This window comes from Erythrolamprus reginae, chromosome 1 (genome assembly GCF_031021105.1).
Source record: "Erythrolamprus reginae isolate rEryReg1 chromosome 1, rEryReg1.hap1, whole genome shotgun sequence".
Lineage (NCBI taxonomy): Eukaryota > Metazoa > Chordata > Lepidosauria > Squamata > Dipsadidae > Erythrolamprus > Erythrolamprus reginae.
In genome coordinates this window covers 270,318,608-270,343,679 of record NC_091950.1, presented here as the reverse complement: position 1 = coordinate 270,343,679, position 25,072 = coordinate 270,318,608, and the positions used below count along the sequence as shown (strand labels likewise).

At 41.5% G+C, this 25,072-nt stretch overlaps 1 protein-coding gene across 2 annotated transcripts in view; it reads right to left on the bottom strand.

Annotated features, from left to right (window-relative positions):
* The window catches only part of LRRC1 (leucine rich repeat containing 1), a 112,192-nt gene extending 96,133 nt beyond the window's left edge, over nucleotides 1-16,059 (bottom strand). The window contains exon 1 of one of the 2 annotated variants that reach the window (XR_011557385.1): nucleotides 15,229-16,059. Coding sequence is in view for 1 of the 2 variants with exons in the window: in XM_070733006.1 (XP_070589107.1) it covers nucleotides 15,229-15,387 (159 nt within the window). In the remaining variant the exon portion in view is untranslated. The remainder of the gene's footprint in view (nucleotides 1-15,228) is intronic. The other variant, XM_070733006.1, reaches the window with a different exon arrangement.
* Nucleotides 16,060-25,072: the final 9,013 nt, after the last annotated feature.

The following is a 25,072-nucleotide window of genomic DNA, read 5'->3' as shown; positions in this document are numbered from 1 at the left end:
AGGAGAGCAATAGGACAGGGGGCGGAAGGCACTCTAGTGCACTTGTACTCGCCCCTTACTGACCTCTTAGGAATCTGGATAGGTCAACCGTAGATAATCTAAGGGTAAAGTGTTGGGGGTTTGGGGATGACACTATGGAGTCCGGTAATGAGTTCCACGCTTCGACAACTCGGTTACTGAAGTCATATTTTTTACAGTCAAGTTTGGAGCGGTTAATATTAAGTTTAAATCTGTTGTGTGCTCTTGTGTTGTTGTGGTTGAAGCTGAAGTAGTCGCTGACAGGCAGGAGGTTGCAGCATATGATCTTGTGGGCAATACTTAGATCTTGTTTAAGGCGTCTTACTTCTAAACTTTCTAGGCCCAGGATTGAAAGTCTAGTCTCATAGGGTATTCTATTTCGAGTGGAGGAGTGAAGTGTGTATTGCAGTCCAGTGGATTCATTTATCCTCTATATCTGGATTTACTGCCCAATTCTAAATTCCTCAGAAGAGATGTTTATTGTCTTTTCTGAGGAACTTTACTATCCAGAGACAGCAGATTTGTGTTGGACCTCATGAAAAACTATTTCACCCAAATCCCAAGCAACTAAAAACCTTGAGTAAAAAAAAATGGCAGTGTTCCTTGAATCCCTGCAGATATTAGCCATATGTGCTAGAGAGTAAGGAAATAGCAATCCAGTACATTATGATTATACCAGGTTCATAATGTTGCAATCCAGCCTGCTACCCTTCCCATTTTTTAAATGTTTTTCTACTGGCAAATAACAGTCAAAACAGCCACAGCAGTACAACTTATAGGATAGAAAATATTGAACAATGTAATTGGAAATGAAAGTATATCTTTTAAATAATGTAAATCACAGCCAGAAAGTACACTGCTTTTTTTTAAAAACTGAAAGGTTTTTTAAAAACTTCATTTGTAACAGATAAATATAGAAATATTCAATGAGAATGCGGTTTCCTAATCATGGTATTTTGTAGGAAGACATGTTTCAAATTATGTCTTCAATAATAAGCCACCAAAACATGCATTAAAATGTAGGATTAAGCAAGATGTTTTGCCTTAAGTAGCAAGTAATCATAAAAAAATGGGCAATCATGAGTAGTATTTGTCATTAAGCAATTACAGTTAAACAGAGAGAGGCAGTAAAATGTGATAGTTACTGTTGCTATTTTAAAGCCAATTCAATCAAGCTCTTCTAAGATTAAACTTGTACAGAATAGGAGAGGCAATTTACTGCCAAAAGGGGCGAAACAAGAGGCCAGCACTGATTATTTTTCCATAACATTAAACTCCCTGCTGTTGTGGATACAAATTCGATTTGCATGTGGTAAACCTGTGTCCCAAATACAGGTTTACCCGATAGATGAAACCAGGGCATGGTTTACCTGTTTTATAAATTAGCATATTTTATGCATCTATATCATTCATGGGTTAGTGCAGTGATGGCAAACCTTTTTATCTTTGGGTGCCGAAAGAGCGTGTGCACGCACTATTGCATGTGCACGAGTGCCCAAACCCATAATTCAATGCCTGGGGAGGGCGAAACCAGGTTCCTCCGATCCCTGGAGGCCCTCTGGAGCCCAGAAATGGACTGTTTCCCAACTTCTGGTCAGCCCAGTAGGCTCATGCTTCCCAGGTTCCAAAGGCTTCCCTCGGAGGCTCTCTAGAAGCCAAAAACGCCCTCCCAGAGCCTCTTGTGAGCCAAAAATCAGCTGTCTGGAACACACATGCATGTTGGAGCTGAGCTAGGGCAATGGCTCGCGTGCCAGCAGATATGGCTCCGTGTGCCGCCTGTAGCAACCGCGTCATAGGTTCGCTATCACTGGCTTAATGTATTATGAATATAACCAACAAAGTTTTTAAATAAATTATGTAAGTTTAACATATTACTTGTTATTAAAAAATAGACTAGACTCACAGAGATCACACAAGAAAAATGCTGTTCAACTTATACAACCTGCCTATAGATTTATATTCTAGTTATACTCCTTGACTCATTATCTAAGTATTCTAAAGACTTTCCATGTTATAACAATTTTATTTATTATTTTATTTATTCATTTTATTTGTCATGCAAATATAGTATTGTACTGTAGTATGTTTAACATAATATAAGTATAAAGTAGAGATAGAAAAGATAAAAACACATTAAGGCAGGAACGGTAGGCACAAAGGTGCACTTATGCACGCCCCTTACAGACCTCTTAGAAAAGGGGAGAGGTCTATTGTAGATCAGTGTTTCCCAACCTTGGCAACTTGAAGATATCTGGACTTCAATTCCCAGAATTCCCCAGCCAGCATTCGCTGGCTGGGGAATTCTGGGAGTTGAAGTCCAAATATCTTCAAGTTGCCAAGGTTGGGGAACACTGTTGTAGATAATGTAAGGTTGAAGATTTTGGGACTGGGGGAAGAAACAACAGAGAAGAAGAAACAATAAACACAATTTATTGTGAAAAATGCACAGAATAGCTGGCTAGTTCAGTGCTATTTCTGAAAGCAGCATACACCTATTGATGTCTTCCTATTGACTGTAGTCTTCCAATATTTGAAAGCCTCTCACAAAGAAGAGAGGGGCAAGCTATTCTCCAAAGCACCTGAGGGCAATATAAGAAATAACAGATGGGAACTTACCAGCCTAGAGTTAAGGAGAAATTTCCTGACAGTGAGAACAATTAATCAATAGAATGACTTGTGGGAACTCCAATGCTAGAGGTTTTATCATTGATGCAGAATGATATAGGGCTGTGATGGCGAACCTATGGCACAGGTGCCACAGATGGCACACGGAGCCATATCTGAGAGCACGCAAGGCATTGCCCTATGTCAGCTGCAGCATGCATGTGCGTGCTGGTCGGATGGGTTTTTTGCCCTCCTTTTCAGCCGTTTTCGCTCTCTCCAGACTTCAGGAAAACCTCCTGGACCCTGGGAATGGTAAAAAACATCCCAAAGGGCCTACCGGAAGTCCAGAGGCTTCAATGGGGCCTGTGCACATGTGTGAGAGAGGCAGTGCGGGGAATTGTGTGCATGTGCGTGGGGGGGTTGTGTGCATGTACAGGAGGCATTGCATTATGAGTGGGCATGCACATGCACGCTATTGCATGCGTGTACACTCTTTTGGCACCCGAGCCAAAAACGATTCACCCTCACTGATATAGGGACTCCTGCTTGGACAGGGGGTTGGACTAGAGTCCAGTGGTTCCCAAACTTGGCAACTTTAAGACTTGTGGACTTCAACTCCCAGAATTCTCCAGCCAGCTATGCTATGCTATACTATGCTATATGCTATGCTATGCTATGCTATGCTATATGCTATACTATGCTATATGCTATGCTATGCTATGCTATGCTATGCTATATGCTATGCTATGCTATATGCTATGCTATGCTATGCTATGCTATATGCTATGCTATGCTATGCTATGCTATATGCTATGCTTATGCTATGCGCTATGCGCTATGCGCTATGCTTATGCTATGCGCTATGCGCTATGCTATGGAGAAGTCTGGGAGTTGAATTCCACAAGTCTTAAAGTTGTCAAGTTTGGGAACCACTGGACTAGAGCAGTGTTTTTCAACCAGTGTGCCATGGCACAGTAGTGAGCCGTGAGACATGGTCAGGTGTGCCGTGGGGAAATTAGAGAATGCTACAAAAACCGCCTAAGGTCGTGCTTTCTTAACAACTCCCCTCAAGCAGGAGTGGCAGCTGGCATGTCCAATCACTTTTCAGAAAGGGGAAGCGAAAAGCCGAGTGTTGGGAAAAGGGGAACCTGGGATTCAGGAAGTGTTGACAGGGGCACAGCTCAATAGGCGCGTGGCAGTCCCGCTCAGCTTTCCCACCCCTCTCCAACCATGGGCGGGGGTGGAACAATGGGAAGAAAAGGAGATGGATGCAGGAAAATGGCAGCGGCGTTGGCAGCAGTGGCGGCTTTAGCGGCAGCTTCGGGTGGCGGTGGCTCACAGCAGGGTGCGGCACCAACAGCCTGCTTCCCCGCGCTGCTCCTATTTGCAATTCTTTCATCCCTATGTGAGTCTCAGGTGTGTCGTATTGGGTGGCTGTGGAGCTGGGGCGGGGGACAACCGAGGGGAGTGCAGATGGAAGGAGAGGCTACTTCCTCCTCGAACACCCACTGCCCCCTTAGCTAGAGGTAGAGGAGGAAGACCAGCACTAGTTTTCCTGGGGTGCAATGGAGAGGAGAAAGAAGAGCACCAGGCTGGCCGCTGGGCAAAAGGCGAAGGGAGCGGAGGGCAATGCTGCTTTTGTAGGATGGATTGGAGGGCTGGATAGAATGGAATGGAATAGATTTCTATATAGATAATTGACCTTTTTCTTTTTATAAGAGGCCCCCCGCAGAGGGTGATATACAATGCATCACAATGCAATCTATATTGTATATGGCCTCCTGAAAGGTCATCTTCTTAAAGAGCTCAAATCTCTATATACACCATCAAAACAGACAGAACCAAGGCCCCTGAACCCAGCTGACACTATATGTATAATATGTACGGTGTTAGAGTGTCCTTTTGTGTCATTTTGGTTGCCGGTGTGCCCCAGGATGTAAAATGTAAATGTAAAAAATGTGCCACGGCTGAAAAAAGGTTGAAAATCACTGGAGTAGAGGACCCCTAAAGTTCCTTCCAACTCTGTTATTCCATAGTTTGAGAACTACAGTAGTAGTAACCACTCTTACAACACTGGCTTCACATTGAAAAGCCATCATAAAAATCTGAACATTTAAAAAAGGACAGCAAAATCCAAAGGTTAATCAAATTTATGAAGACCTCAATTTCTATTTGGCTTAGTGTCAGAAGTATATTCATACTGTTCTGATAATGTTAGATAAACTACCTGTTATTAAACATTTTTTTCTCCTTTAAATGACATGTTTGAGGAAAGCTTAAAAATACAGTACAATGTTACAAATGAGGCATAGTTAATCCCTAATTGCTTTGCCACTGCAGTGTAAAACTCAAGTTTTAAACAATGTAGCTATATCATATAGCTACATTAATTCTCTTTGAGATATCCTAGTTCAAAAATAACAGACTATGGTAGAAAGTTATTGCTAAAGTGAATTTATTTTAGGGTGCTGCGATTGAGAAACAAAATATTTAAGCTTAATTTTTTTAATCTTATAAAAATTCAAAAGTTCCCATGAAAGTTTACTATTTTATCATCACAAAAACTCTTCAGATATAATGTGAGACAGAGGCATTCAAAACTCTATATTAAAATGGAAAAATATTTGTTGTGTACTTATTCCCACACGAACACCTGTGGGGGCATACTAAGTGTGCTTTCAACAGTAACAGTAGCACATTATTTTATCACAATAATAATAAATTACCACATGTTTATGATGGGAGCAAAGCTGGACATGCTAACATCCTGTAAGATGAACAGAAGCCAAAAGGTTATTAATCACCTGTGAAAACATAAAATAACTAGCCAAATTTCCTTTATCACATGACCCTGTTTCCGGGATCTAGAAGTCTCTCAGAAATTAATTTGGCAGTATTCTGAGTTACACATCACTGATTTTCAAGAGAAAAACATAATAGGCCGGATTGATACCACCCTAAGTCAACCTATGCTTCAAATTAGGCTGTGTTGTTTTCCTAAGCTACACTAGTTCAAAGGCAAAGCAACCACAATAAGTTGATGTATGTATGTATGTATGTATGTATGTATGTATGTATGTATGTACCTGCTCCATGGAAATGTCTGTTGCCAAAAAGTGTGTGATATGTGGGAATTGTTGTAAATTTTTCTAGAAAATGTCAGATGGGGACTAGCTAGTCTAGAATATCGACTAAAGCTATCCGATCTATCCTTACAAGCTGTCTGAATATCCAGAAAAAATACAAAAGATACTAAGTTCTTTAGAGGAAATTATTTATGTATTACAGTACATAATTAATTATAATACTCTAGTTTCACATAAATAAAGCCTTAGTCATAACTCATAGTACAGTATCTGTTACATATTTTAGTGGCTTGAAGTTTTGCCATGACTTAAACCTGCTGATCCGGAGAATCTAGATATTTCAAAAGAGAGACTGCTGAAACAACAAGGTAGTCGTTCCATTAATAAAACCTGCTCTGCAAAAGTACATTCTGCCTTTAATGATTAGAAAATATAAAGGTGAAGAAATTGTTAATTTACAAGAAGAAGAGCAAATTTCAGGGTGGTGCTTAATATTTTAAGTTATTGCTTTGCCTTTCACACTAATCATGTTTTTAACAATCCACACTTGGTTAGATTCATTAAACTGGAACTAAAACTACATTACAGCTACAGTCTGTACAACTGCAACACAAAGTAGGAGAGCCAAACAAATTCAATTCACATTCAATATCTATGAAAGGGTGGGAAAAACTGGCCTTTCAGGTGTGTCAAACTTGTGGCCCGTGGGCCAGATGCATCACGCGCAGGACACACCTACCTTCATTTTAGTGAAGGATAAAAAGTCATGACACGTCACATGATAACAACGTTATGCCACAACTCTGGTGGCCCTGTTCTAAATGATCCTGAATTATAGGTGATCCTTAGGAACTCAGCTAAAGACTAGTGAAGAGAGTCACTAGAAGGAATGCTTCAAAAGCTTCTTCTTTTACATTTTTGCAAAACAGTCCACAGGCATTGCACTGTTTCCAAATACAATACCGTAAAACCCGAGATCCGGACTGCCCCTACCCTACTGGTCTTCCGAAAAGACGTAAAGATCTGGTCATTGAGCTGAAGGCATGCCATCAAGATCCAACCAGGAAAGATATACATGGGCTTTTTAGCTGTTTTGGGTGTTCATGGTGGTTTTTAAATTGTTTTGTACTGTTTTTTGTATTTTGTATTGGATTTTATACTGTTTTGTAGTGGATTTTATATAGTATTTTATGTCTATTTAGCTGTGAGCCGCTCAGAGCCCTCCCCATGGCAGAGGGTCTTCTCTGTGGCTGCCCCAGTCCTTTGGAACCAACTACCCCCCCCGATGTCCATAATGTTCCCACCCTACTGGTCTTCCGAAAGGCCATGTCTTTGCTGGCAAGCCTGGGAGCTGTGAGTGTTTAACATCTAGTCATGGCAGAACTGTGATTGATTTGGTATGTATGTGTGTTTGATAGCTAGGAGTTTTATTATTAGTTTAATGGGCTTTTTATTGTTTTTATTATTTAATATTTGACTTTTATTGTAACTTTGTACTGTATTATTTACTGTTATAAGCCGCCTTGAGTCCCATGGGATCGGGTGGAATATAAATCAAATAAATTACATTAAATTAAATTAATACAAGCCTGAATGAATGAATGAATGAATGAATGAATGAATGAATGAATGAATGAATGAATGAATGAATGAATGAATGGGAAATCCTTTGACTCTATGGGTTTTTACTGTACTTCATTAGAAAATGCAATACAAAATTTGCTCTTGGGGACTTGTTTTGGTAGGACGTCAAAGAGAACTATGATATTACAGTATTACTAATTTGTAAACAAGGAAAGAATGAATGGGTTCATCATACATACATACATACATACATACATACATACATACATACATACATACATACATACATTGTTACATTTATTTGCTGCCTATCTCACTGTAGGGCTATCCTAGGAGGTTTTCAACAATAAATATTTGGTGCACCAGTTGTGGCCCTATTTGGACAGGGAGTCATTGCTCACAGTCGCTCATGCCCTCATCACCTCGAGGTTCGATTGCTGCAATGCTCTCTACATGGGGCTACCTTTGAAAAGTGTTCGGAAACTTCAGATCGTGCAGAACACAGCCGCAAGAGCCATCTTGGGGCTTCCAAGATTCGCCCACGTTTCTTCAACACTCCGTGGCTTGCATTGGCTGCCAATCAGTTTCCGGTCACAATTCAAAGTGTTGGTCATGACCTTTAAAGCCCTACATGGCACTGGACCAGAGTACCTCCGGAACCGCCTGCTACCGCACGAATCCCATCGAGCGATAAGGTCCCACAGAGTTGGCCTTCTCCAGGTCCCATTGACTAAACAATGTCGTTTGGCGGGCCCCAGGGGAAGAGCCTTCTCTGTGGTGGCCCTGGCCCTCTGGAACAAACTCCCCCCGGAGATTAGAACTGCCCCCCACCCTTCCTGTCTTTCGTAAACTACTCAGGACTCACTTATACCACCAGGCATGGGGGAGTTGAGATACCTTTCCCCCAGGCTTTTTTATACTTTGTTTTATGTTTGGTATGAATGTGCTGTTTGGTTTTTTAAATAATGATAGGGTTTTATATGTTTTTAATATTAGATTTGTTCCACTGCTACATTGGTTTTATTACTGTTGTGAGCCGCCCCGAGCCTTCAGAGAGGGGCGGCATACAAATCTAATTAATAATAATAATAATAATAATAATAATAATAATAATAATAATAATAAAAATAATGTATAGAAATTAACAGAAGTATAAAAATAGCAAAGTAATGGAACCATAGAATATGCAATGAAAAAGAAAACCATGTGATATGAGAATAAAAGATGGAGAGGCTGGAGATTAGAGAGGATGGGGGAGGGGGAGGAAGAATTTGCCATCAATCCAGCAGCTACTTCTGCTGTGGTACTCCCCGACTGGATCCTCCAATTGGCAGAGTCAGGCCTTCAGGCTCTTACAGAAGGATAGGAGATTTTGAGGCAGCTCTCACCTTGAAGGGGATGTTACGAAGGGCGGGACTAACACAGGAAAGGCTCTAATGAATAATGGATGCATTAATTACAACCACCTGCTCTATGCTAGTTTTCAGTTCGCACAATGAAGGGGACATACAAAGATCATATACTGTACCAGGAAGTCAGATCAAGGACACAATTTCAGAAGAAATAACTATCCCCAACAGATGCTTAGTTAACTGAACAAATTATTGTTTTACTCCACTAGAATAGAGAAAAGTGTTGGCAGAGGAGATGAAATGCAAACTGTGACAAACCAAAATGAAGCTGTAATAGCAACAGTTATCACAGTATGCAAATCCCCTGTGCCGGCACATAGAATGTTTTATGAATACTTTTTTAAATGGAATTACACTGATTGGGGGTTTTTATATACTGTATTTTCCAAATGGATAATGTGTTTGGATTAAGAGCTGGAATGTGAATTAGATTCAATTATCTCCACTGCTCTGGAATCATTTTCAATTTCTAACAATTTATCATAAATATCTGAAAGTAGGGAATAATAGTGAACTGGGCAAAGTGACTCTTGATAAAGAGAAATTAAAATAAGGAATCTATTACAATCCTAGGGTCAATCTCCGAGTCTTTGGAGAGGGGAGGCATACAAATCTAATAAATTATTATTATTATTATCATTATCATTATTATTTTATTATTATTTACTAAAACTACATTTTATGGTAGCTATAATGAAGAGGAGCTACTGTGCTATGATTCCCTTCTTTAAGCATCCATAAAGGACAAGAACAGCTTATCTTTGCTTTCTGCCTGTTTAGCATTTAGTTCCCAAGTTCACTCCCAACCTCATTTCTATAAAGGATGGAGTATTTTTTTTAAAAAAAAACCAATCTAAGTTTCACATTAAAGTCTGCTTTATTTAGTTTTGTTGGATTGTCAGCATAGGTGACACCAGTATTGGGTTCCCACTGGACTGGGGGAGGGGATGCCATATCAGTAGCAGGAATGGACCTGCGGATACAGCTGTGTGGGTGACCGGCGGGTGTGTGGGCATCATAGAGAGATTTGACTTCTGCGCATGCGCAGGAAGCAAAATCTCACAAGAGGGCGTGCATGTGAGATTTCTGGGATTTTCTGGGATTTTTTTGCTTCCCCGCATGCGTGGAAGCAAACAAATGGCAGAAATCTCGTATGCCCGCATGTCTTTTCACAAGATTTGCTTTCTGCACATGCACAGAAGCCAAATCTTGCTCCAACACTCACTCAGAGCTGCGCATGCATCAGCACCGGTAGTGGCTGTAAGTTCGAACCCCCGCCTGGGTGATACCTACACATGTAGATTTCTATATACATACGTTTCCGCCTGTTTCAGATGCCTTTATTATTAGGATTTCAGAAACAAACACGCATCTCTACACAAAATCTTATTGCCTCACTTAATATACTTTTGTCTTGACTCATGAACAACATATAAATAGAATCCACATCAGAGTTAGCACAAACACACATTTCCAGGCATGGAGTCTTATTCTAATTTGCTATCCAACTGCAAAACACCATCACATATTAACTTAGACATTTTACTACAGTTGAGTATCCTTGATCATACAGTGATTTGCTGTTGTAGCTAAAACTCTGCTGCAAGCAAGCAATGCTGTATACATCACATCAATACAGAATATTAAAAATTAAAGTGCAATGTTTGCAAACCCCCCTTCCCATATTGCAAGGGGGGGAAATTTTGAGTAAAAATTTGGTAACCATATATTTTAATTGCTAGTTGTCCTCTTGCAAAAACAGATCCCCAGGATAAATCACCACAAATCACTAAATCCCTGCCAAAGTGCTGCAAAAATAGCAAGGGAAAAAAAACCTCAACATCCAACATATTATTTTTGGTTTGTCGGTTTCATTTCTGCTTTTATTCTAGTACATATGTATCCAAATACCTTCAGTGTTTTGATAAAACTAGCCATGCTTAAGGGGTTTTTTTTTCTAAGTACAATGGTAGCTGAATAAAGATGAGAAGATTTTAGGAGTGCTGATTCAGCATGTGCATCTATAAATGACAACGTCTGGACAAAATTCCTAATAACAGACACTAGCTAAAAGAACAAGTGTAGGAGGGTATTTGTTCATTAAGTTACTTTTAATTTTTGCTGGTATTAAAAAAAATAGTACATCATCAAAAAGTTGCTGCCTGGACATTGACCAGACAAACATCATTATTCCCCATATCATTTGATTCATGTGTTTAGTAGTCAGGCCACATTTGAGCTAACATGGTCTGCTTCATAACTGGTTTAATCTAATATAATACTGGCTTTTTTGTTTTTTGCCAAAATTAAGTTACTGAAATAACTACCACTTCCTTACAAAAACTATCTGCTGATCTATAATTTGGAATAATTTTAAAAATACAACACAAACATGGAAAGACTGACAATAGTTAACTTGCAATTTTATTTTGCCTAATAAATAGCTCATTTTCACATTTAAGACGGAAATAAATTTGCCATCATATGCCATTTTTTCCTATAGATCAGAGGTGGGCAATTAATTTTGCCATGGGGCTGCATGAGAAATTGGGATGGTTTTAGAGGACCGGACTAATATAATTAACTCAGTTTTACCCAACACTGCTGCAGGGGACAGGGGAGGAAGCATGTGGTATCTGTGTACCACTCCTGTACTGCTCAGTTACGGGGGGGGTGTTTGGCGCTGACCACTCTAAAGACCCAGAGCCTGGCCTGACCTAAACACCCAGACCCACTGTACGGATCCCTAATTGTTTGCTTTGCCGCAACACGGTGCACCACAGTCACTGCGCTGGAGTGTTTGCGTGGTTTCTGTGCTCGGCCACTCTCGGTAGGTGGTCGGGGTCCACTCCAGTGCGCGGATGAAAGAGCTCACCGCGTCTGCCAGGACTCCTCCAGTTCCTGCATTCCTCATGATTCATCAGGAAAGCAGGAACCGGAGGAGTCCCCGCAGATGCGGTGAGCTCTTTCATCCTCGCACTGGAGCGGACCCCAACCTCCGCGGACCGGTCACAGATAGCGGGAGGGCCAGTCACAGACAGCAGGTGGGCCAGATGTAGCCCACGGGCCGCCCCTTGCCCAGGTCTGCTATAAATGGTAATGCATCTGGGTATTCCTGTTTTCACAGATAACCCTTTGGGAAACTGATTTATGTCATTCTATTAGATGAGTTGTTATTGAAAGTAATGTTTTTTCTCTTTCAATTACATTTAAGATGTACATTCAATGGGTGGCTTAGGAATCATGCTAAGTCCAAAACATATACATTATATTATTAGCATACAGCTGTGCTGAGGACAGCAAAATGTCAGAAGTACCTAACCGATAATTCAAAAATTAGGCCGTGTGTTCAGGATTATCTTAAGGCAGTAATGCAAATAAACAGGAAAGAAAACACAAATAGGACAGCCTTCCCAAACCAATTCTAACAGATGTGAGAAGATATCTCCTCAATTCCTTGGATTTTTTTTTCTTAAAGTCCAGGTTTCCGTCACCCAAAGTATCCTTACATACCCAGGGGCTGCTACCTTTTTTACTTCATTCCCAATTTAACCTTTTTGCTATATTTTTTACCAGCTTAAGTAATGTAGTTTTTAATTGCCTCAATAGCCACTTTTGCTCAAGTTTTATTATTTATTTTATTTTTATTTATTTTTTTGTCCAAAACATAATGAGGGTTACAGAGGATATACTCATAGTACAGTACAATATATCAATGGAAGTATGTGAGAAAAGATATAGGAATAAAATATATCAATGAAAGAATAGAAGAAAAGATATAGGGCTAAAAAAAGGTATATAAAAAAATATAGGAGAGACAATAGGACAGGGAACGGAAGGCACACTGATACACTTATGCACACCCCTTACTGACCTTTTAGGAATCGGGAGAGGTCAACCGTGGATAGTCTAAGGGTAAAATGTTGGGGGTTATCTACCTGTGCTTCCTTTAGTCTTGTGTATGATGCTGAACATTTGTACTTTTCCTTAAATATATCTGCTGCAGATTTCACCCTAGCCATTAACCATAATCTGGGTTAGATTTTAATCCAACTATCCTCACAACTTTTCTTTTTCTCATAGAAACCACACTGCAAACTGTTTAGCTGCCTAAGCAGCTAATCATTCTACCCTGCCACACCAGTTTCCCCAATTTGTGTCAGAGGTTTTAAAAACAGAAACGCAAGGCAATGTAGCTGCGCTGGCATTCACTTTCCAAGTTCCCATAAAGAACATGGGAAGTAACTATAATAATGAAAGCCATTAGCTGCGGGAGGAAGCAGGCTTGAGGTCATAAAGAATGTTTTGTGGGCACATCTAAAGGCCAGCTTAAGCACTATGGAATAATTAGTGAAGCACCACCTCACTGTATATGCTACACTGCTCACATATCCAAAGCAGGATTCCATACTCATCTTTCCACAAAATGCTATTTGAGCTGCTGTATGGAAAATACAAGCTATGGGATTTGTGCATTTCAAATATAACCCTCCCCAAGCCTCCTGACGTGGACGCCCCACTCAAATCCAAATAAAGTAGTAGAAAGGAATATAAATAGTGTCTGCTAGGTCCCAAGCATAAAATAATAGTTTACACGCCCATTTTCCTCTCCATAAATGTGCAAAGTATTTAAGGAAAAGGAATGCGCAGACCAATGAAATTAAATGTTTGTGTGTACGTGTATATGTGTGTGTAACATATTTTGGCTGATAATGTAAAATAAAGGAGATTAATGGTAGATCCATTTCAAGCTATTTTGTTGTCATCAGCTAAGCCATGCCCTTACCGGGATTTGAACCTGGGGAGTCTGCTTGTAAGGCGGTAGCTGTAACCTCTAGATCAGTGTTTCCCAACCTTGGCTACTTGAAGATATTTGGAATTCAACTCCCAGAATTCCCCAGCCAGCAAATGCTGGCTGGGGAATTCTGGGAGTTGAAGTCCAAATATCTTCAAGTAGCCAAGGTTGGGAAACACTGCTCTAGATCACAGGTTCTCCTCCTCTCAGCTTGTAGACATCCATGGCAGGACTACATTTGGCTGACATTGCGACCCAACAGTCGCTGGAGAAGACAAACCCATAAATATCGATTCCCTTTGTTCATAGGACACTGAATGGACACCACTGAATCCATCTGGTCTCCAGTGGTTCAGGAGACAGATTAGAAACTGGGAGTTTAGGAGTTCCAGGGCTGCTTTAGCCATTAAATCCAGCTGGGTGACTTCGGGCAAGTCACTCTCTCTCAGCCCAATTCACCTCACAGGGTTGCTGTTGTGGGACAATCAGGAGGAGGAAGATGTTTTGGTTATGTTCGGCACCTTGAGTAGTAGATAGGTAGGTAGGGATAGGAAGGGAGGAAGGGAGGAAGGGAGGGAAGAAGGAAGGAAGGAAGGAGAAGGAAGGAAGGGAAGAAGGAAGGAAGGAAGGAAGGAAGGAGGGAGGGAAGGAGAAGGAAGGAAGGAAGGAGGGAGGGAGGAAAGGAAGGGAGGGAGGAGAAAAAGTAAGGAAAGGAGGAGAAAAAGGAAGGAAGGAAGGAAGGAAGGAAGGAAGGAAGGAAGGAAGGAAGGAAGGAAGGAAGGAAGGAAAGAGATCCATCACAGTGGGAGTCATCCAAAACAGCCTCCTTCCCTTCACAGATACTCCAGAAAGAGAGGCCTCCGGAACAGCTCAGGTGCACCACCACACTCCAGGCCTGACCCCACGTACCCTCCTCCCCTCCAGGAGCCCCGATGCACAAGCTGTTTTGAGACCGGCCAGGGCTCCGTTTTCCTCAAGGCAAAGCAGGCTAACCCAACTCCAGGGGAAACTCAGATTCGGGCACATTGTCAGGAAGACCGGCGCCAAAACAAGACTCTTCCCTACCCGCCCGCCCACCCACGCCCCAAATACTCCACACGCGCACGCACGAGCTCGCCTCTGCCAACTGGCCGAGCGAAAGTGTGTATGTGTGTATGTGGGGGGGGGGAGGCTTTTGCTGTGAGGCTGGTCGAAGTTTCTAACGTCAGTCAAGAGCGCGCGTCTCGTGGGGGGGGGGGTTTCCTGCTAGAGCCCGAAGAGCGACTTAAGGACACGTAAAGAGTCCTTCAGTCGAATCCCTGGCAGGCATCTAAGTTAAATTTAAAAAAATAAAATGTATGAATAAAAAAAGGCACGGGGTTCTTTAAACACTAAAACAAAAAGGGGGAGAGGTTGGTAAATAGTCTGAGGGAGAGGCGGAAACTGCTCCAGGGTGGTCGGCTTCATTCATCCCACCCGACCCGAACAAAACTTCTCAAGCGGCCCCTGAGGGAGCTTCGGTTGCCAGGGTCGCAGTCTCCCTGGCAGGGAGCAGCTGCTGCCCGTGTGGGCTGCCCTCCTTTCCCAGTTGGGAAAGGGGGAAGAGGTGGGCTGAGCTGCGGCCACCGGAGACCTCCGTGAGGAAAGTCCGTGTTTCTTTTCCCCTCCCTGCTCCGCTTCCTTCGCTTCCCCGCCGCCTCCACACACACACACACACGCACACACCACCTTCCTCCTCCTCCCTCCTCACCTTGGGAAGCTCCCGCAGCTGGTTGGCGTCCAGCAGGAGTTCTTCTAAGCTGCGGCTGTAGCGAAAGATTTCCTCCGGCACGGCGGTCAGCGAGCAGTGGCGCTTATCGATCACCTCCACATGACGGTTGCACCGCCACAGCGGGATGCAATGAAACATAGCGGCGGCGAAGCGGCGGCGGTGGCAGAGCAAGAACGCCCGCCCAGCCGCTCGCCTGCCCGCCTTCCTCCGCCTGCCAGACACCCCGCCGAAGCTGCGGGTCCTTCGGCTGCTGATCCCGCCCGTCCACGCCGCTCTCCTCTTCGCCTCCCGCTGCCGCCGCCGCCGCCTCCCGAGCGCCTACCCTGGGAGACCCACACGAGGGCGAGGCGGAGGGGTGGCTGGTCGAGCCCGCCCCTTAGCAACCTCGCCGACGCCGGGCTCTCCCCCAGGGCCGCCCTTCGCGACTCGTTCCACGGAGAAGGAAGCGGCGGCGGCGGTTTCTGAAATCGATCCGGGAACGACGCGGCGGCTGAGGGGGCACTTTTTTTCCCCTCTTTCCCTTTCTGCGCCTCTTGCGGAAAGAGCAAAGCGACGGTCGCTCGGGGGAGCCAAAAGGCGACGGAGGGGCTGAAGGTTTAAAAAAAAAAAAGCTTCCTCCGATTGATTTTTACGGGGAGCTTCTGGTTTGGCAGCGTCAACTCGCAAGTCCCGGGCTGGCTTCTGAAGGCTGCTGTGGCTGGAGCTGTGGCACCTTTGAGAAGGGTGGTGGTTGGTGTGTGTTTTTCCCCCTCCCCTCCCTCCCATTCCAGGGCCTGACCCGGAACAGCCGCTCTCCCTCCTCCTCCTCCTGCGTACTCGCTCGCTCCCTTTCTCTTCCCAAGCTGACATCATCAGCGCCTGGGCCCCGCCCCTTCTTTCTCTCGCTCCGATGCTAGTATCTGACCCCAGGTCGGGTGACACCGGCGGCGGAGGAGGAGGAAGAAGAGGAAGAGGGCGCCTTCTTTTGCCGGGCTTCGGCTGGGAAAATCGGGCCCCGTGAGCGCGCGCGCGGCGGCCGGCGAGGGGAGTCTCTTTTTTTCCCCTTAAAGTTTTCGCCTTTGTTGAGAAACGCGACCGTCGGCGCGCCGTCTCCCTCGCGCGCTGCTTTTGCAAACCGCAAGGTTTTCTTTATTGTTGTTTTTGGAAAGCTAGGTGTTTTCTTGCCCGAGGTGCCCGCGCGCGCCTTCTTTCGGGATCTTTTAACTCGGAAGGAAGTTTTGGGGCGGCGAGGTGAAGGTCGCCACCCTCCGGTCTTCAAAGGATCGAGCGGACCCCGTTTGTTTCTCCATATGGAGTTCTGCGGTCGGGGATTATATGGAAGAAAAGGGCGTGTGATATGCAGAAGAAAAGTTGTTTCCAAATGACCAATTTTTTAAAAAATGAACTTGAACAAAGTTCAGGTAAACTTCTTAAAGTGAGCACAGTTAAGAGTTTGCACGCAGCTATAATATGAAATCTTTGGGTTTCAATTACTTTCTTAAATGATCAGATTTTTTTTCTTTTTTGGCAGGTGGATTATGGTGTGGTTCTCAATTTACAACCACAACGAGTCTTCAGAGAGGGGCAGCATACAAATCTAATTAATAATAATAATAATAATAGTAATAAGCAATAGCATTTAGACATATACCGCTTCATTGTGCTTTTACAGCCTTCGCTGTTTACAGAATCAGCATATTCCTGATTTTATCCACCTCGGAAGGGTGGAAGGCTGAGTCAACCTTGGGCCGGTAGTGAGATTTGAACTGCTGAAGTTAGCTGAAGTAGCCTGCAATGCTGCATTTTAACCACTGTGCCACCCCGGCTCTTGAGCCCAACATTTCTGTTGCTAAACTGAACTGTTGATAAGTGAGTTTGGCCCCACTTTGGACCTTTCTTGTCCCTGTTGTTAAGTGAATCACTGCATTTAACGACATGGTTGTAAAATGAATCTGGCTTTCCCATTCATTTGATTGATTGATTGATTGATTGATTGATTGATTGATTGATTGGTTGATTGATTGAATTTCTATGCCGCTCCTCTCCAAGGATGTAGGTGCGCCCATGCATGCACAGAAGCAAAAAATCTTCCCGGAACAGGGGCGCACCTGTCTCCGTGCGCAATTTTGCTACCTACATGGGTATAATAATATAATAAATACCTACATGGGTATAATAATAGCATAATTTGCTAGAACTCATGGTACCTCCAGAGCTGCGAAGGTGAGCCCAATTAGGCATTCCAAAAAGCAGCCCCCCACTGCCTAAGACATACAACTGTCATAAATGAATCATTTCCCAAGGATTTGAATTCTGATCATGTGACCATGGAGAGGCTACAGTGGTCTCCAGTGTGAAAAACTATCACGAAACACTTTTCAAACAGTCACTAAGCAAACTTTTTTAAACCAAAAACCACCTGTATCCTGCAAGGTAAATTAGGATTAGAAATGAAATGAACCCAGGAATCTACAGAAGAGTGTTGGTTTTGATCTATAAAGCCCTACATGGCATAAGACCAGATTATCTCCGAGACTGCCTTCTGCCGCACGAATCCCAGCGTCTGGTGAGGTCCCACAGAGTTGGTCTCCTCAGGGTCCCGTCGACTAAACAATGTCGTCTGGTGGGACCCAGGGGAAGAGCCTTCTCTGTGGTGGCTCCGACCCTCTGGAACCAGCTCCCCCCAGAGATTCGCACTGTCCCCACCCTCCTTGCCTTCTGAAAAAGTTTAAAAACTCATCTTTGCCGCCAGGCTTTGGATCACTAGATCTCTTCCCTCCTGAGCAACAAGTGTTTTTAGTGTGATCTATTGAGTGAATGATAATTGAATGTTTTGAAGTGTTTTAGGATTTTTTAAGTTTTTTAATTGTATTAATTGGATCAATTGTATTACTATGTTTCCTGTATTTGCTGTGAGCAGCCCCAGTCCACGGAGGGGAGCAGCATGCAAATCCAACCAATCAATCAATCAATAAATATCCAGTACAGTACTAATCACTAAAAATGTTTCTAGTAGTCACTAGAAATGCTATATAATATTTCCAGGCTGATGGTAAGTACCTTTCCTTGCCATTGAATAAGTATAGCCTCTATCCAAAGTCAAGGAGAACAGAAAATTAAGTGCTGCTTTTGCAAAACTCTGAAATTGCTTCTTTCTTGTTTGAAGTTAACCGACAGAAGTCCCAACCTAGCAAATTAACCGTATACATATACCCTCTCTCCTGTTATCCACCCTTGCCTTAAATGAACTTGAACTCCAACTGAACTGATAGCTTTCTCCATTTCCTCTCGAAATTGGCACTGCTATTGTTTATTTGAGGGCCTGGATATTCCATATTATCGTAATAGACAAACATACAGGATCAGCGGCAGGGATGGGTTCTAACTTACCTCACTGCCAGTTTGCTTGCTTCCTTCTGTGCCATGTGACTGCCCTGTGCTTAAAAAAAAAAACCTAAATAAATAAATGAATAAATGAATAAATAAATAGCCTAAAACAAGATGGAGACTGCATGCACAATGCTGGAAACTCAGCTTCTGCACATGCTCAGAAGAACAAAAATTTAAATTCTTTTTTCAAAATTTAAAAAACATGGCGGTGCCCATGGACCAGAACTGACCAAACCGGTTCTTTGATATCATCATGACACCACCAGCAGGTCGCCACCTCTCCGAACCCACCTCTCATCATTGGCACAAACATTGTGGAATGTGTACCCTAAATAACAGATTCCAGATGGTACAATAGAGCCGATGTCCTGCATGAGTCATTTGTAAGCAGATGTTAATGTGGGAGAATGAAGAAACCTGAACACTAATTCTATCCATGACATTTGAACTTAAAGGCCCCTTGTGCAATCTTTTGGCATGCGTTTCAAAACCCATGGCTCATAGACCACACAGCACTGTCGAAGTGGACTAATACTTTTGTTTTTCTGTGGAGGCACTCACAAAATGCCTATCAATGCATTCAGGTAGCAGCTATGTTGACCACTGTATCAGCCACAAAGGACATTGGCTACAAAATATCTGAAAAAGAGTGTGTGAATTGGGAAAATAATGAATTTAAGAGAATGATTAGGACTGGAACCTGTGTCTTCTAGTTACATTTGCAAACAAATCCTTCCCACAAATCCTTCACCATATCCATTCAAATAGTTTATTTAGGCTATGAAAATCCAGAGGTATTTATTTCTTTGTAGAAACTTCTGTAGTGTTCAAATTACAGTGGAAAATACATATCAGTATTGTATCTCACACATACCTTTTTATGTAGGTAAGAAAATCACCGAAAGTTGAACTAGAATTCTCCCCTCTCCCTGCTGTAATTTGTGTGTATGTTGTGGGGGCTTCAAATGCTAAAAATCAGTAAGGGCTGAAATAATTACATCAAGAGTACAACTAGAGCTCAAAGTAAGCTAAAGCTTTACACTAGTAGCAGACTGAAGCAGAGTTCCCTCTAATTTTTGGGGGGGGGGTGGGCGGAAAAGTATAGTGTCTGAGCGGCAGTCCCTTCGGCACTGGGCGGCACAGAAATAATAAATAAATAAACAAACAAATAAATAAAAAACCCATCCTGTTTTGCCTCAGAGAATTTCAAAATAAAATACTGTACTGTGTGCCCATAACAGTGAGCTCATAATAGGGCAACTCTATCAATATCAAAATGCCACTTAAATAGTTGAGCTAGTTTCAAACTAGATTTTGATTTTCTTTCTCTCTTCCTTACTCCCATTCTTTTTCTTTCTCTTTTCCTGCCTCTCTTTTTTCCATCTGTTTCTCTCTCTTCCTCTCTCTCTCCTTCCCTCTCGGCTTCTGGGCAGGTTTGGAAAACTCTGAGTTGATGATGATTTTTAAGTGAGTGATTGCTCACTGCTCAGCTTAGAGGGAACTATGGACTGAAGGTGAGCAGGTAAACAAGGAAATATAAATCTGGAATAAGTCTGTTATGTCCATTGTTTCTAAAGGTTGGTGGCTACATTCACTTGGTATGCTTAATGAGAACCAAATAAACCACATTAGAGTGTAGCCTGAGGACTGAACCACTTATTCACCACTTGTGGTTTCAGAAAACCTAATCTTAGTATGATGTTTGAATATTGATTAGAATTAACTTTATCCCTACAGGTTCCCATTTCTGCTTATGCTGTCATAGCAATTCAGGAAATAATACATCTTACATTTTTAGTATAAACAGTCTTGCACCTGACCCAATGCACATTCTTTAAATATTTCTTGAAAAAAAAAAACCCCAGTGATATCCTGGAAAACATACAAAATTGAGTATAACATGAATAAAGAAACATAGTGACATGTACATTTTAGCAAATATTAAATAATTGTTCTTAGTAACGTATGGATGGCAATCATAAGAACAGACTTATCAACAAGACATTTCCAAATGATTATGCCTAGAGTTTTACTGTACTTCTTGTATGAGTTGGCCTTCTCCGGGTCCCGTCGACCAAACAATGTCGTTTGGCGGGCCCCAGGGGAAGAGCCTTCTCTGTGGCGGCCCCGGCCCTCTGGAATCAACTCCCCCCAGAGATTAGAACGGCCCCCACCCTCCTTGTCTTTCACAAATTACTGAAGACCCACCTTTGTTGTCAGGCATGGAGGAGTTAGGATATTCCTTCCCCTAGGCCATTACAAGTTATGTATGGTATGTTTGTGTGTATGTTTGGTTTTTATAATAAGGGCTTTTAGTTGTTTTATTAAATTGGATTGTTACATGTTGTTTTTTATCATTGTTGTTAGCCGCCCCGAGTCTGCGGAGAGGGGCAGCATACAAATCCAATAAATAAAATAAAAAATAAATGAGCTATATAGTATTAATTTCTAATATAATCATTTTAATATTTGTGACCCAGTGACATAAAGATTGAGTAGCAGGAAGCCCCAGGTTCAAGTCCATTTTCAGCAAAATCTATAAATACTTACATTGTTCTTCCTGTTAGCTTTTCAGTTTAATCCTAATGGTAAAATGTGTTTACAGTAAACTGTCTGGAACATTTTCTTGTTATCCTAATTTGGGAGTTACCCAACAATATTAAGGTACAATAAAACATTGTTGGTTCTGTTTGTGTGTGCATGTGTTTGTGCTAATGTTGGCTATTTTCTAGAAATGGATCTGGCAGTAGTTCAAGCTTTTAATATACTTTATTATTTGCTATCACAGGATTGGGTGGCATAGAAGTCAAATTAATTAAATTATTTAAATTATGGCATGGTACTTCTTAAATATATAATTCTGTGAGATCCTATTGAGCTCCACTGGGCTTCCAACTTTTACTGAATTAAACCGTCAGTCAGATATCAATTGATTTTCATCCACTGGATCTTTTTAATAAAGGTAATTTAATTTTAATGAAGGTATATTCTTTATTAAATGTTTTAAATAAGTGTTACCAAATGAAAGAGTAAATTTTCATGGTTAATGCTTCTGCACTTTTTATGTTTTCTTCAGGCATTCCAAAAACCACTAATCAGAAATTCCAATATGTGGAACAGAGCTCAAGGTAGATTAGACTGATGCTTATTTGCTATTTGAAAGCTGTGGAAGATAACCAGCAAAACTATAACCTCCCCTTGGGGAGGTATGTATGGAGGTGGGGAGTGAAATCTGGAGAATCCTTTTCTATGTCAGGAATGCAGTTGCTTGTTTTGTAAAACTGGTGCCATGAAATCAGAAGATCTTCAAAAGTTGGTTGGTGAATAACAAACAATACATCAATACACTTCATAATTATAGAGGTCTGTTATTCAATCAATTATTTATGGCCAAAAGGCCCCAAAGCAAGTTATAGACATATTCTTAACCTCATATTGGATAAAGCAATTTAAGAAATAAAATAAAAGCTAGTTACTAAAGGCCTTGTGAAATCAAGCTGGAATAATTACAATTGGAAGAGTAATCAACCCCTACTGCTTTTTAAAGGCCTTTGTGCAGATCTACACACCAAAGAATTAAGATATATTTTTCATCTTAACTTTTAGTTTCATTCATATATTGTATTTCTTAAATAAAATAGAAGGGTGTAAATCACAGTTTACAAGTCCCATCGACTGGGTTGGAAATATTATACCAAACTAAACAATCTAAATATTATACCAAACTAAACAAAGCAGAACATATTTATGTAGTACTCTAAGCCATTCTGTGTAAATCTATGCCTCCCCCTAATATCTGTTTAATCTGTAACTTTGCTACACAAACATGTCATCAAAGCCTAGGTATGACCAATGCTAATTAGCAGAAAACGATGAAGGTGTGAACTAGATTTGTAGCTTAAATTGATGCCTGAAGCCCAAAGTTGGACACCCCGATTTACAGTGTTGCTTCAGGTTATCAGCTACTGCCCATTTATGGTTAGAAGACAAGTGGCCAGGATGGTTGTAAACTCAGTGTTATTTGCCCACACACACCAAGAGAACATTATTTCAATCAGTAAACATGTTTTGTGGCCTTTGAACTTTTCCTGCATGGGGACCCTCTAGATATAATCCATTTCCAGACCACATGTGACTTATCATTCCATCAGTAGCTTCAACATTACCAATTTGGGCCTTGCTCTCCTGGTATCTTCTTCAAAGGAGAAGAAGAAAGAAAAAGCAGACCAAAAGAAGACAGGTGAGAAATAGCATGATGACATTATGTATGTCTAAGCATAATAAAACTAAGGCAGCATACTGCATTTGAGGATGGGAGAGTGTTTCATCCCTGTATTACTGCTGTTTTCTATTTCACAACTTTCAATCAGTCTAAAGGGTTTTTTTCAGGCCATGAAAAAGGCCCAATATGAATACAGGTAGTACTTGACTTACAACTATACGTTTAGTGTGTGTGCTTGAAGTTACAAAAAGTAACTTACTCACTTATGACAGTTCAAGCATCCCCATGGTCAAAATAATAATAATAATTAATAATAATTTATTAGATTTGTATGCCTCCCTCTCCGAAGACATTTGGTAATTGGCATGTATTTATGACAGTTGAGCTGTCCCAGGGTAGTGTCCATCATTTGTAACCTCCTCAGCTGGATTTCTACAAGCCAAAGGGGGAAGCAAGATTCACTTAAGGACCACATGATTCACTGCAGTGATTGGCTCAATGACTGTAGAAAGAAAGGTTTTAAAAAGGGCCGAAACTCACTTAGCAAATGCAAAGGCTTAATAATGGAAATTTGGGGCTGTATGGTGATTGTAAGTGGAGGGTTACCTGTAGTGGCGTCTCTTGGGATTTAATGAAAGCCAAGCAAACCATCACAAAAAATACAAGAAAGATAAGTATACTCACAGCCCTTAAACTCATGCAAAATGACTTACATTCCACCCACAAGAATTTATCCAGTATTTTCTTCATCAACAAAAGTTATTTCAAAAGGAAATTTTCTTTCCTTAAATTGAAAGGATCGGGGGTAAACATGAGAGAATTCTGTGTGGCAATAAGCTGATTAGATCCAAAGATTATTTATTTGTTTGTTTGTTTGTTTGTTTATTTAATTTATTTAATTTATTTAATTTATTTAATTTATTTATTTAATTTATTTATTTATTTATTTTGTCCAATACAAAATGAGGGTTTTAGTGGGTATACAGTATATCTATATACACATAGTAAAATACATGATGAAGGTTATAGAGGAGATACTCATAGTAAAATATATCTAAGAAATAATAGAAAAGAAGGTATAGTAATAGAACATATCAATGAAAGAATAGAAGAAGAGACATAGGAATAGAAGAAAGGTATAGGAGATATAGGAGAGCAATAGGACAGGGGGCGGAAGGCACTCTAATGCACTTGTACTCGCCCCTTACTGACCTCTTAGGAATCTGGATAGGTCAGCCGTAGATAATCTAAGGGTAAATTGTTGGGGGTTTGGGGATGACACTATGGAGTCCGGTAATGAGTTCCACGCTTCGACAACTCGGTTACTGAAGTCATATTTTTTACAGTCAAGTTTGGAGCGGTTAATATTAAGTTTAAATCTGTTGTGTGCTCTCGTGTTGTTGTGGTTGAAGCTGAAGTAGTCGCCGACAGGCAGGACGTTGCAGCATATGATCTTGTGGGAAATACTTAGATCTTGTTTAAGGCGTCTTAGTTCTAAACTTTCTAGGTTAGTTAGTTAGTTGGTTAGTTTTCTAACATTGAAAAAGCTCCACATTGGATGATTTCCAGTGGTCCAAGGAAAGAATTGTACCCTAAAACCTCTTGGCCTCCCTTCTCACCCCAACATCGACTGAGAAAAGCAAGAGGGAATCAAATCAAAGGGAAACTTTTGCAAGCAGTATGTGGGTAGGGAATACTGTAGCCGGTGAAGAGCTCCTTTAGTCAATTAAAAATTATCTGCAGATTATCTAAATAGAAGGAATCTCACTGTGGAAATGCCAGCTCATTCCAACCCATCAAGTTAACATATTTACCAAAGGAACTTGGTGAAAGCTTTAGAAGTAATTGGAGACCAAACCTGGCAGGCTTCCAGAGTTAATTACCATGCACAATAATCTCCTTTCTTTACTTGTCTCACTGACCATTGCAAACAAGGTCATTCCCAAACCACATCCACCACTTTTGTTTGCCTCTTTGTGTAATACATTTTGCCTCAAACATGCCATTTCAGTTCCTAATTTGGCTGAATTTTCAGGACTACATAACCCCCCACCCCCACCCCCCAATTGTGATTTCTGTCCCAGATTGATTCAGTGTCAAGCCCTTACTTTATTTTATTTGTTTACCTCACTTGGGAACAGTTTTGGAAACTGCAGTCAGTTAATCAGATATAACAGTGGTAGGATTATAGTATGCTGCTCTATCTCTTTGGTGATACTGTCACATACAGAC